Source organism: Anas platyrhynchos, chromosome 4 (assembly GCF_047663525.1).
Source record: "Anas platyrhynchos isolate ZD024472 breed Pekin duck chromosome 4, IASCAAS_PekinDuck_T2T, whole genome shotgun sequence".
In the NCBI taxonomy this organism is placed as follows: Eukaryota; Metazoa; Chordata; class Aves; order Anseriformes; family Anatidae; genus Anas; species Anas platyrhynchos.
In genome coordinates this window covers 66353140-66365527 of record NC_092590.1, presented here as the reverse complement: position 1 = coordinate 66365527, position 12388 = coordinate 66353140, and the positions used below count along the sequence as shown (strand labels likewise).

Genomic DNA, 12388 nt, shown 5'->3' with positions numbered 1-12388 from the left:
TCCCGCTGCCCCCCAGCTTCCATCAGCCCCGGGGTCGAGGGGGGCACTGCCCCGCTCCCCTCTATGGGACGAGGGGGACTTTCCGTCCAAAGAGTCCCCGGCGGGGCTGCTCTCGGCGCAGTGATGGCCAGGACGCCTCTTTTGGGCAAGGATGCGGGTATGTATGTGTGTAGGGGGGGTGATGGAGCGGTGCGGGGCATCCCCCCAGTCCCCTCCATCCCGTTCTCCCCGCTCCCCTCCGGCCGGGACGGGGCGTCCCCGGCATCGAGCATGCTCAGAGGGCGGCGGGGGCGGGCGGCCCGGCCCGGGGAGGGGGCGGCGGGGAGCAGGAGGGGGGGGGCGCAGCTCGGCGGAGCTCGGGGATCGCAGCCGGCGGCCCGGGCGGGCGCCACCTCGGGCGGCGGAGCGCGGAGCCACCCGGCGGGGAGCGAGGAGAAGGGAACCGGGCAGGGGGAAACCGGGCAGGAGACAGCCGGGCAGGGGGCTCCCGAGAAGGAGAAGAGCAAACGGAGCCGCGAAGACCGGGCATGGGGAGGCGCTGAGCCCGCGGAGGGCAGCCGGGGGGCGGCGGGGCGGGGGGCAGCGGCCCTATGGGGCTGGGGCGGCGCTGGCTGCTCGGTGCTCCCCGGTCTCCGCCGCCCCGCCGCCGGGAACCGGGAGCCGCCAGCCATGCTGCGGGGCGGCCGGAGCCCGCTGCAGCCCGCGGCGGGGTCCCCCGGAGGGGTCCGGCTGTCGTCGGGAGCCCCCGGGGCGGCGCAGGTGGCGGCGGGCAGTTTGCTCGCTCTGCTCATCCTCTGGACGCTGTTTGGGAACGTGTTGGTGTGCGCGGCCATCGTCCGCTACAGGCACCTGAGGAGCAAGGTCACCAACATCTTCATCGTGTCCCTGGCCGTGTCGGACCTGCTCGTGGCTCTGCTCGTCATGCCCTGGAAGGCGGTGGCGGAGGTGGCCGGGTATTGGCCCTTCGGGGCTTTCTGCAATGTCTGGGTGGCCTTCGATATTATGTGCTCCACGGCCTCCATCCTCAACCTGTGCGTGATTAGCGTGGACAGGTACTGGGCGATCTCGAGCCCGTTCCGCTATGAGAGGAAGATGACCCAGCGGCTGGCTCTGCTGATGATCGGTGTGGCGTGGGCTCTGTCCGTGCTCATCTCCTTCATCCCCGTTCAGCTCAACTGGCACAAAGGTGGGGATGCTGCTGCTGTGGCTGTCGGGGATTTCAGAGATGGGTTTGGCGCTGGCTGGGCAGCAGCGGGTGCTGTCACCACCTGGGCGGAAGACTTGAGCACCACGTGGGTGGCATTAGCAGCAATGACACCCTCCGATGGGACCTCCGGCAGCAACGATACCCTCTCTGGACCATCAGAGAGCTGTGACTCCAGCCTCAACAGGACTTATGCTATTTCCTCCTCCTTGATCAGTTTTTACATCCCGGTGGCTATCATGATAGTTACCTACACCCGGATCTACCGCATTGCCCAGGTGCAGATCCGTCGGATCTCTTCCCTGGAGAGGGCAGCCGAGCACGCGCAGAGCTGCCGGAGCAACCACGTTGACTGCCACCATCACACAAGCCTCAAGTCCTCCATCAGGAAAGAAACCAAAGTGTTGAAGACTCTCTCTGTTATCATGGGTGTCTTTGTCTGCTGCTGGTTGCCGTTCTTCATTTTGAACTGCATGGTTCCCTTCTGCGAGAGCCCACCAAGCGACCCCCACGCAGGTCTTCCCTGCGTCAGCGAGACCACCTTTAATATATTTGTCTGGTTTGGTTGGGCCAACTCCTCTCTCAACCCCATCATCTATGCCTTCAATGCTGACTTTAGGAAGGTCTTCTCCAACCTCCTGGGATGCAGCCAGTTTTGCTCTAGTACTCCAGTGGAGACTGTTAATATAAGCAACGAGCTTATCTCTTACAACCAGGACACCCTTTTCCACAAGGAGATAGTGACTGCTTATGTTAACATGATCCCAAATGTGGTTGACTGTGAGGAGAATCGTGAGGACCCTTTTGATAGGATGTCCCAGATCTCCCCTGACCCTGAGGTTGCCACCGACTCTGTCTGCGAGCTGGACTGCGAGGGAGAGATTTCACTAGGCAAAATAACACCTTTCACTCCAAATGGTTTACATTAAATTGCGTCCTGTCATGGTCAGTTCTGCTTGGATTATACGACAAAATATTAGCACTGAATGGAAAAACCTGCTTGATTTTATGCTGTAGTTTGGTCAGTCACTTCATGCTAAACTCACTCGTATGTGTAGCACTTTGCAGGATGTAGACACTGTCACACAGGGAGCTGACAGAACAAACTTCATGCAGCACTTCCCCAGCCTGAGAGAGGACTAGGTGGGCTTGTTGATTAGCTGTGGTGAGGTATCGTGGTATAATTGCAGTCAGTTCGTGTTTATAATGTGTTTGCAAATGAAAGTTGCCATCGTCAGTGCTAAGTATTACAACTTTTAAAAACAAGGACAGATGTTGGGGCTGGCATAGACATTAAATAGAAAAAAAAAATCTAGACTGTTCATTTGTTCAGGTCTTATGTTTCATTTCTCTTTGGGTTTATTTCTTTGTTCGTTTATTTTTCTTTGAAGATAGAAATACTGAGATGGTGATTTGGATGATTATTTAAATGCGTGTTTCTGCCAAAACAGTTTATGTGAAATCCATGTTCTCCTAGGCGGCGTTGTTGCCTATGATATCCTTGCCATGTTCCCAGATGAATAAATAAAAGTTACATTGATCAAGGGGTTATTATCTTTCATTTATCACTCTGAAAGGTTTACAACCAGTATTCAAACTTTACCATTTCTCTTTGAATGGTTAGAATGACTAACTACTAAACCCTATTATTTTAAAAGCAAAATATTCTGCACTGAAATACAATTTTTGAATAGAAGGAAGGCTCATAGAAATGATTGACTTAAATGAGCTCTTTTATATGGCTTTACTTACGGCTAGATTTATGCCTATTTTTCTTTTTAATATAGCTGATACTGTCCCTATTTATGATTTCCTTTCTGCAGCTAAGAATATCAAGCACGCCTGCTTGCAAGCTATTAAGGCTTTCCACCTAATTCTATACTTGAAATTGCCTTTTAAAAATACCATTAATGAGAAGAGTTTAGTGATAGAATTAGCAGCTGGATGTGTCTAAAAACATTAATTATGTCTGAAAATGATGTTAGTAATTAGCAGTTCCTGGTGTAGACACAGCATATTAGAGAACTTACTCAAACTGAGAGAAAAAAAATACTTTTTTTTTTTTTACTTTTTCGCTAGAAGTTAATTACATTTTTAAAAGTGTGAAATATACTTTTAGTGCTTTGACTGTGCAAAACATTTTAAAGCAGTCTTAAAAATTGTAAACAAGTATTTCAAACTGTATCTATTTGAACATTTAGATCAAGTGGAATGTACTGTTTAGAAATTTTGCAAGTTTTCAGCTCAGAAATGATACAAGTGATACAAGACAAATGATCAAAGGTATTAAAAGCAAGTTCTTTGTGCATAAGATTTGAATTAATTTACTCTTTAAAAATCTCCATGCCATGAGCTGAGCAGACTTAAATTGAATTGTATACACTGATTCAGTAGCACTTCCTTTCAGGGCCCTGATGGCAGGGATGGCCCTGACCGGCCTCACCATGTCCCCATAAATCTCACCATCTCACCTAAATGGGAACTGAAGGTCCCTGTATGATGTATGGGGGGAAAATGTGACTTACACCAGTTAGCATGCTTCAGGGGAAGTCTGGTAAGCATATACTAGTATTTGAGAATGTTATGCACTTAGGGTTGAGCCTCTTTGGAAGCTGAACCCCTTATCATGGGCAGAAAGGGGCTGCCTTATCTTTGCTCAGGATATGGGGTGGAAGAAGTTTGGAGATGTCTGACTGAGGTCCCTTTGTGATTGCACCTGCTGTAATTTTGTGTCTGTGGTCTTTGATATTAGTTGGTTATATGATTATTTTGGATTGTCTTTTCAATTGTTCATTTGTCACTGAAGATCGACTTTTCCCTGAGTATTTTCTTTCCTGTTGGTATCTCAATGTAATATCCTTTTACAGTTGTCCTTAGAAAAGTATATTGTGCCTGTGGCTTAGGAAGGCTTGAAAAATAGAAATCCCATGCCCATAACCAGGTTCAACCCACAAATGGCTTGACATCTAGGGTGAGCAGGTTGTCATTTCTCTACTAAAACAGTCATATGTTTCCAGGAGTTGACCATAGTTCTAGCCTTTCTGGTTAGATAGTCTTTGCCTGGAATTAAATCAGTTTAGCAAATAAAAATGAAGAAAATGGTTCCTGGTGATGAATTATCCCAATCAGAATTTAGATTTTTGCATTTTGTAGTTAATTACTCACGTTTTGAGGCCAGTACAGTATGTTAAACTTTCTGGATCTGCATAAAAAATTCTATGATAAGCAGATGTAAGAGGTGTAAGCATCTGTTGCTAATTCCATCTCCCAGGACAGTGTCTATATTTTATGCAATTTTAAATCAGAAACAGTCAAGGGAAATAGGGAAGGGAAAAGAGACTGTCTCTTCCAGAGCACCTGTGTACCAACTGGCTGTGAAGTCTGCTGCTTTGAGTGTTACACCATGGTCCAGGAACAGTTTTGTTCCTTTCTGAGCAATGGTAGAGTGTTGGTAGTAACAGTGAAGAAGGAGTCCCCCTTTTCAGTAAGCTTTCCTCACTAAATAATTCTTGTGCTGCAGGTGTGACAATTCATTTGGATCTAGTCCCCTGCATGTGCGTTGGAAGGGTGGATAGGTACAAGAAGTAGAGCATCCACCTGACAGGTGCCTTCCTCCAAGTCTCTACCTGCCTGGTTTTCCAGAATCAGTGGGTGGGCAAGAAGATGACATGTCCATCAGTGGGCTCATATGATAACAGCTTTTCATGGTATTTTAGAAACATTCAGACCTATCTTAACTCAGGTCTGAAGGCAGGCAATTTTTAGCCTGGCCCCAGACTTTGGGAGCATAATTAGGACAGTGAAGAAAACCATTCATTGCTGCTTTTCATTACTAATTTTTAGTTTGTGACTTCAGCTGGTAAATGATTTCTGATGGCCGCTCTACAAGGTGTTCTCTCTCCTTGGAATATGTGCAATATGCTTCAGCTCTGGGAGCCCAGGAGCCCAGGAGCATCATAAAGGGAACATTTTTGCTTCACAAGGCAGAGAGAAGAGAGAAGGTGCTTTTTTTTTTTTTTTCCTAAGAGCACAGATTGACCTTAAGGATCTCAAAGAAAACCTTGTTCCTGACTTGTAACATGGATATGCTTTTGTTGTTTTTTAATATGTCTTAATTTCTTATAATTTCTTTTCACTGACAAAGCTAGAATACTCAGAATTAGAAAGATGAAATTTTTAAAGAAATATGTATCTTGCCTTGAAGTATAAAAAGAACAGACTTTTCTGATGAGAACATCCCCCAGAAGGATTTTTTTTTAAACTGGTTTCTTTCAGATGAAACTGCTGCCCTACTTTTTTTAATGGTTTCCCTCTTAAAGACTAATGCATTGCCTATCCATAGAGCAGAGTTCATTGGAATTGTAAGTACGTTTTTATAATCATCATATCCTTGTGGCGTCACTCTGGAACTGATCTGTTTGTACCTCCCATCAACATGTTTTTTTTCCCATGAAAGTCACCTTGTTTCTGTTATGCATTTTACTCCCTAATTAAGCATGATCATGTATTGGCAGCTCAGTTTGGGGGGATTTTTCCTTTTTGTCCTTTTGGCCTTTTTTCCTTTTGGCCTTTAATACTTTGAATGTACCGTGCAGTTTGGCTCTGAGTTATCATCACTTAGTCTAGCTCTGAGGGATGCCTGATCTTCAAATCCCTGATTATTTTCAGTTTCTATTTTGTGTTGTTGTTTATAAATCTTACCTTGCAATGCACATTAAATTACCTCTGAGTCAGCCCAGTCTTCTGATATGGTGTATTCTGTTAGCCTTGGAAAACTCTATACCAAAGGAAGGTCAGTCTATCAGTAGTCTGTATGTTTTCTGATTAAGTTAACTAATGACAGAAGAGTTTATTTTAATGAAAAAAAATAAAAAATAAATCTATGTATGATGGTATCTTAGTTCATTTTTAAGAAGCCAGGACATGAAAGACATGGAATTACAGTGTTTTATTTGAAATGCTGCAAACACTATAAAGACTCACTATTCAAATGTCCAAAGAACTTTTACTAGCACTGGCTTTTACATTTGGGGTTGTTTTGTGCATTGTGGTGTGTTTGTTGGTTTGTTTCCTGCAAGCTGAAGAAATGTAGGTGACTTTCTCAAAGGTGAACACAAACAAAACACTTTTCAAAGGCAGAAAAAAAATAAAATATATATATTTTTTTGTATGTTTGGTAGTTTCTCTTTTTGCTTTCATTGTGTTTTTTACTTTTGCCTGCTAAATCTACGTTTCTGCAGGGAGGCTCCGTACTGAGAGCTCTTGCATTTTTGTAACACATAACAAAAAAGCCTTCAAAATTAGTCGGGCTTCTGATAGAAAAAACACTAAGCACAATCTTATACCATTCAGAAGTCAATCATATAAACTTGGTATTCAAGAGACTGACTGGAGGCAGTATTTGGAACATGCATCAGGCTGCAGGTATGAGAGGTCATGTGTCCGTTAGCTGTTTTTGTGTGCCAAAATTGCCACTCAAAGGGCATTTGAGTCACTGTCACGTTGTCACACAGTAGGCAGGGTATGTACCTATGTTGGTGTTAATAATAATGCAGAGATTTTTCTTTTCCTCTGAGGCCATCTTTGCTACTGTTTAATTAGATTCATCAGATCTTTAGAGTGATTCAGTGCCTATTTAAATCAGTAGAAGACCTCAGTGATGGATGTGGGCTTGGGTCACAGAGCAATGAAATTAATTGTCTTGGCTCCTTATAAATAGTGCTACTGGTATTCCCTGCTAGCAGGTGATTGCATGTTAAAATTGGCATGCTGAACAAAGTATTTTTGCCAGATTGTATGTGGAAATAGTTCTCTTATTCAGATTTGCTTATTTGTTTTCAAACTTTTGAAGACTTTTCAAACTTTCCAGACGCTGCACAAAGTCAACACGGAGCTTCTGCTCTTTGATCATGTCTCAGATCAGCAACAATGCATCCATTTTTAGTGCCTTGGTAACTACATAGTGCATTATGCCTGTTTTGAACAGAATTATGCCTCTGTAAGGCATAAGTCAATGTTTGTAAAGATGAAGGTATACTTTTGGTCTAAAAGCACTGATGTGTACAAAAATAACTATAAATGAGGATCTTTTCGATTATAAATGGAACACCAAAAATGTGACTCTTTCTTTCTCCTCATTTATTTATTTATTTATTTATTTATTATACCAGTGAAAAGATTGCAGGGAGCAATAATAGTTTTAGGGGAGTAAAGAGTGAAAATACAAATAATATTATCATCTGAAGCAGATGATGGATTGCTGATTTTGGAAAGCCTGCTGGCTCTCCAAGGATACTTCAGTTTAAGAGAAAATTTACAAGATTATTTTATCTTATTATACATGTATGTCTAAATCATTTCTCGGTTGTGACTGGAGATGGTGTTCTACAAGATTTATAGTGGAAAGATAGCTGTTTAAAGAAGATAAGCATTTTTATTGGCTTAATCATTTGTATCACAAATTAAAAATCTACAGTTTTAGCCTTTGGCCTTGACCTTTTGCTTTCTCTGTTAAATTCATATAATTAGTCTCCTGCAGTAAACAGAAGCTCTTGGCATGGTTAGCTGCTTGGGTACCTGCCTCATCGTCACCACATCTGGAACAACCTCAAGCTACACTTAAATTAAGTCTCCAGACCAAAGGATATATTTTAGATTTATTTATTTATTTATAGTTTGTCTCAAGCAACATTTCCTTCTTCAACACAAGATTATTCACATGAAACGTAATTTAGAGGACAAGCATAAACAGACTTTCTAAAATGTTCTTAGGGATTTTTCTTGATTATAGAGAATAAGACTGAATAGGTATTAGGCATAAACAGTGTTTTTCCAACAAGAGGCTTAGTTTGGATTTTCATAGAAATAAAGGCAGAAGATTTTATTTATTTATTTTTTTCCTCTAGTATAGAAGTTGCAACTTCTATTGTTTTGCCTAATGAGTACGGATACTCATTATGCATGGATTTCTCCCATGACATCCTACTAGCAAAGCTGAGAAAGTGTGGGATAGATGAGTGGAGGGCAAGGTGGGTTGAGAACTGGCTGACTGGCTGAGCTCAGAGGGTGATGATCGGAGAAGCAGTGTCTGGCTGGAGGCCTGTGACTAGCGGTGTTCCCCAGGGGTCGGTGCTGGGTCCGGTCTTGTTCAACATCTTCATCGATGACCTTGATGAGGGAATAGCTGGGGGATGACCTGCCGGAGAGGAGCTCTGAGGAGAAGGTCCTGGTGGACGACAGGTTGACCATGAGCCAGCAGTGTGCCCTTGTGGCCAAGAGGGCTAATGGGATCCTGGCATGCATTAAAAGGAGCGTGGCCAGCAGGTCAAGGGAGGTGATCCTCCCCCTCTACTCTGCCCTGGTCAGGTCTCACGTGGAGTACTGTGTCCAGTTCTGGGCTCCCCGGTACAAGAAAGATAGGGATCTCCTGAAAAGAGTCCAGCGGAGGGCCACAAAGATGATACGGGGCCTGGAGCATCTTTCTTATGAGGAAAGGCTGAGAGACCTGGGTATGTTCAGCCTGGAGAAGAGAAGACTGAAAGGGGATCTCCTCAGTGTATATAAATATCTGAGGGGTGGGGGGCAGCAGTATGTAGCCAACCACTTCTCAGTGGTTTGTAGGGATAAGACAAAGGGCAATGGCTGCAAGTTAGAGCACAGGAAGTTCTGCACTGACATGTGAAAGAACTTCTTCACAGTGAGGGTGACGGAGCATTGGAACAGGCTGCCTAGGGAGGTTGTAGAGTCTCCTTCTCTGGAGATATTCAAGGCCTGTCTGGATGCCTACCTGGGCAGCCTGCTCTGAGGAACCTGCTTTGGCAGGGGGGTTGGACCCGATGATCTTTCGAGGTCCCTTCCAACCCCTACAGTTCTGTGATTCTGTGATAGTTTTGTACAGTCAGTGATGGGATTGTTGGAGATGGCCTTAGGAAACAGAAGGTTTAACTTCATAAATAAATAGAAGTATGTTGTGTAGTATTTCCTACACAAATATTCTGTTCTATACAATACAAGGCTCATGCTGATTTCCATCTTTGCAGAATTTTGCAGAATGTTTTTTTTTTTTTTTTAATCTTGTGGTCACTTTTGTCAGAATACCCAGGTGACGGTAACATCCTGTAGAGATCTGCAAAGTAAACTGTTAAACTGTTAAATTTGATTGTTTTGATAATGTACTCTTTGGATGAGAAGTGACAGTACCTCTGCTTGATCATATTCACCATATTTGCACAAAGTTCTGTGCCAGGTAAAGCAGAACATCTTTTACCTGCACTCCCTCTGGATCCAGTGCCCCATGTTTGAGGAGGGGAGGTGGTGCCCTTGCCCACACTGCAGCTCCACAACTCTCCTTGGAGAGAAACTTTGGTTCAAATCCATGAAGGTTGCAGAACACAAATCTCTCTGTTTTCAGCAGGGCCTCTCACTACCAGTCTATGATACACATTGCAAGTACTGTCCATATTGACTACATTTCAAGGTCCAGCTAAACAGCAGGCTCTGAGTGTGCTTGGTAAATCAAGGAAATCCAGCAATGCAGAAGTGCCTAGTCTTCAGGTGCCATCCCTCCATACTGGGTGGGAAGGTGTCTCAGCAAAAATTAGGGCCTGTTGGGTGTATGTGATGGCACAGCTTTAGGCTTGAGAACACAGTATTGCCTTAAAAATCATCTGGCTGTGCAAGTGGGATTGTTTCAAGACTTCTGTCCTGACGTAGGCACCAAGTTCCACATTAAAAGACATTCAATCATTTCAATACCTTCTAGGTTATAGACTTACATGATGCAGATATTCAAGGTAGAGATGTAGATACTCAAGTACACCCTGTACATGTTGCAAATGAAACTGGATCCCATCTGAACAGGCTTTGAAATAAAACACAGAGCTGTGTAAACTGGATGATTTTGCATGTGTAGATTAACCAGGAGAGCAAACTTGCACCCCTCCTCACTTGTGAGCGTCTCCTTGTTCTGTGCCTGCTGTGTGCCACTTGGCAGGGGAATGACCCTTCAGTGCTACGGCTGTGTTATTCCTTCCCACACTGAGAGCTGAAGCAAAGCACTGGCACTACATGCTGCCATGTCCATTCATGCACAGGGGATGTTACCATACCCTGGAGCGAGGTTTTGCAGCACTAGGACCAACTGATGTAAAATCAGGACAATCCTATATGATGTGTCCCCACGCACAGATTGGGCTGGCTGGAGTAGGGCTTGTGCTACATCTGTGCCAGTTTGCAGGTTCAGGTAGCCTTAGGGAGGCCTAAATTTATCTCCAACTTCACCTCCCTGGGTTGAGAGCTTTATTTTGTGGCTCACAGAGGCACAGCCCACCTTCTACTGCTGTTTAAAAAGATGGTATGCTTCAGTGCTTTGTATATACAAGCAAATGTGATGAATTCAGTGATGGCAGCAGTACAAACTCTATAATTTTAATCTACTAGGACAGTTCATTCAGTGGTGAAGGCAATGTAAAGAGATGACTTTGCCAATCTAAAATTGCCTTTCTTCTTGTCTCCCTTCTCCTTCTTCATTTCTGAGCATATTAGTTGGAGCATGAGAGAAAATTATTTGGTGCAGGAAGAAAAGTTATTTTCAAACCAATTAAATACAATAAATTTTCCTGAAAGTTTTTTATAGTCTCCTTCAGGAGCTGCTAACCAGTAGCAGAGGGAGACGTATTTTCCAGATCTTTTGTCTAACCAAGATCTTAACGTTCTTATCTCAGGGCTCCCTTTACAAGAAGGCAACTTCTTTTTGGAAGCCCTGTTTTTCTGCAGTGCACTGTACAGGCTATGTGTAGAAGCACATTGCATGATCAACCTCTTAAGTGGTGATGCTCACATCTCTTTATTAACTGGAGGATTCAGGATGCACTGCTTTTGTTCAGTCCACTTTTAGCAAAATTTACACACCTGTGCTGTTTGCAGCTAGAAGGTAGCAGACTTCTGCTTCAGAGTTCAAGTTTGATTTCAGACCTTGCTCCTTCCCTTTAGTTATTTGCAGCCTGTTAAATCCCCAATTTAAGCTCGCTTTTTTTTTTTTTTTTTTTTTTTTTTTCACCTAAAGTAAAGGTAGAAAAGAATCTGTGCTAGAAATTGTCCTCTATAACTTCCCTTTTCTTTTCCCTCTGATCTCCAGATTCAGAGGAAACTCGTTTCTGCATGACTTGTTCTGTGTTAAACTCAGTGGCTTTCAGCTCATGTGAAAATACCTCTGTGGCTCTGTGCATTCTTCCTGTGCATTCAAGGTCCATCAGGGCAGTAGACTGACTTTAGTTTTGCTCCAGTATAGGAGCCAGACTTTCTCCCTTTAACAAAACCAACAAAAAACTGTCTATGGTCAGGAAGCAGTAATTGGGTTGCTTTCTGACTTCATTTCAACCTCAGTGGCTTCCTCCCACTTCTGCTTCCTAACAAATATGTGATATAGGAGAAGAAGACACTTAGAATGTGAGTTATATGAAGTTATGTCTCTGTATTTGCTCTCTGGTTGGAACTCAGACCTTGTTAGTAAGTATAGGATCAATGAAGTCCATTGACTGACCTATGTAAGATAACTTTTGTATTCCCACAGCCCAAGCAACGGGGCCTCTCCTGTGGGAGGAAATAGAGGAAAAGCACTGAAAACTGTCTTAAATTGCTCTTGTCAAAGCTTTAATAAGCTCTACTGTGGGTATAACAAAATGTTAGGTGTAACTTCTTCCACTGTTAAGAAAACGTATGTCCTATTTACCATTCTAGTATTGAAGTTATTTGAAAATGAACCAATAACTCTTTCCTGGAATTGGGACAAAGGTTGCTGAAGTCTTCAGGAAGATCTTGCTCTGAAATCCCAGAAGAAAGGAACTGTCATGCATGATGAGATGTTTGCACAATTTGTCTTTCCGAAATTGCAACTCAAAATGAAGGCATTTCCTTTTCTGTAGCTGTTTCATGTTAAATTATTCTTAAAATATCAGTGTCTGAGGCATGATGTTTTACATTCCTTCCTTTTGTTGTTGTTGTAATTGACGATTATAAATCTTTAAAAAACTAGATCATCTTGTATTTAATAAAGAAATGGTCAAACTTTGGGGAAAAAAGTTCTTCTTAGTTCTGAAGTAGTTAGCCTCTATATCTTATGAAGCAAAGTGTGTGTGCCTGAAAGTCTGCTTGTTTACCATACAGGATAATAAGATATTACTCTGC

The 12388-nt window shown here is 43.3% G+C and overlaps 1 protein-coding gene across 1 annotated transcript; it reads left to right on the top strand.

Annotated features, from left to right (window-relative positions):
* The first annotated feature begins 304 nt into the window (after nt 1-304).
* On the top strand, nt 305-3629 carry DRD5 (dopamine receptor D5). Its single transcript, XM_021272378.4, has one exon. It carries the CDS (start codon nt 670-672, stop codon nt 2131-2133), a length of 1464 nt encoding a protein of 487 aa, XP_021128053.3. The 5' UTR covers nt 305-669; the 3' UTR covers nt 2134-3629.
* The last annotated feature ends 8759 nt before the right edge of the window (nt 3630-12388 follow it).

What these genes read in the sequence shown, in the direction of transcription:
- DRD5 (XM_021272378.4), top strand. Translation starts at nt 670, where the DNA reads ATGCTGCGGGGCGGCCGGAGCCCGCTGCAGCCCGCGGCGGGGTCCCCC.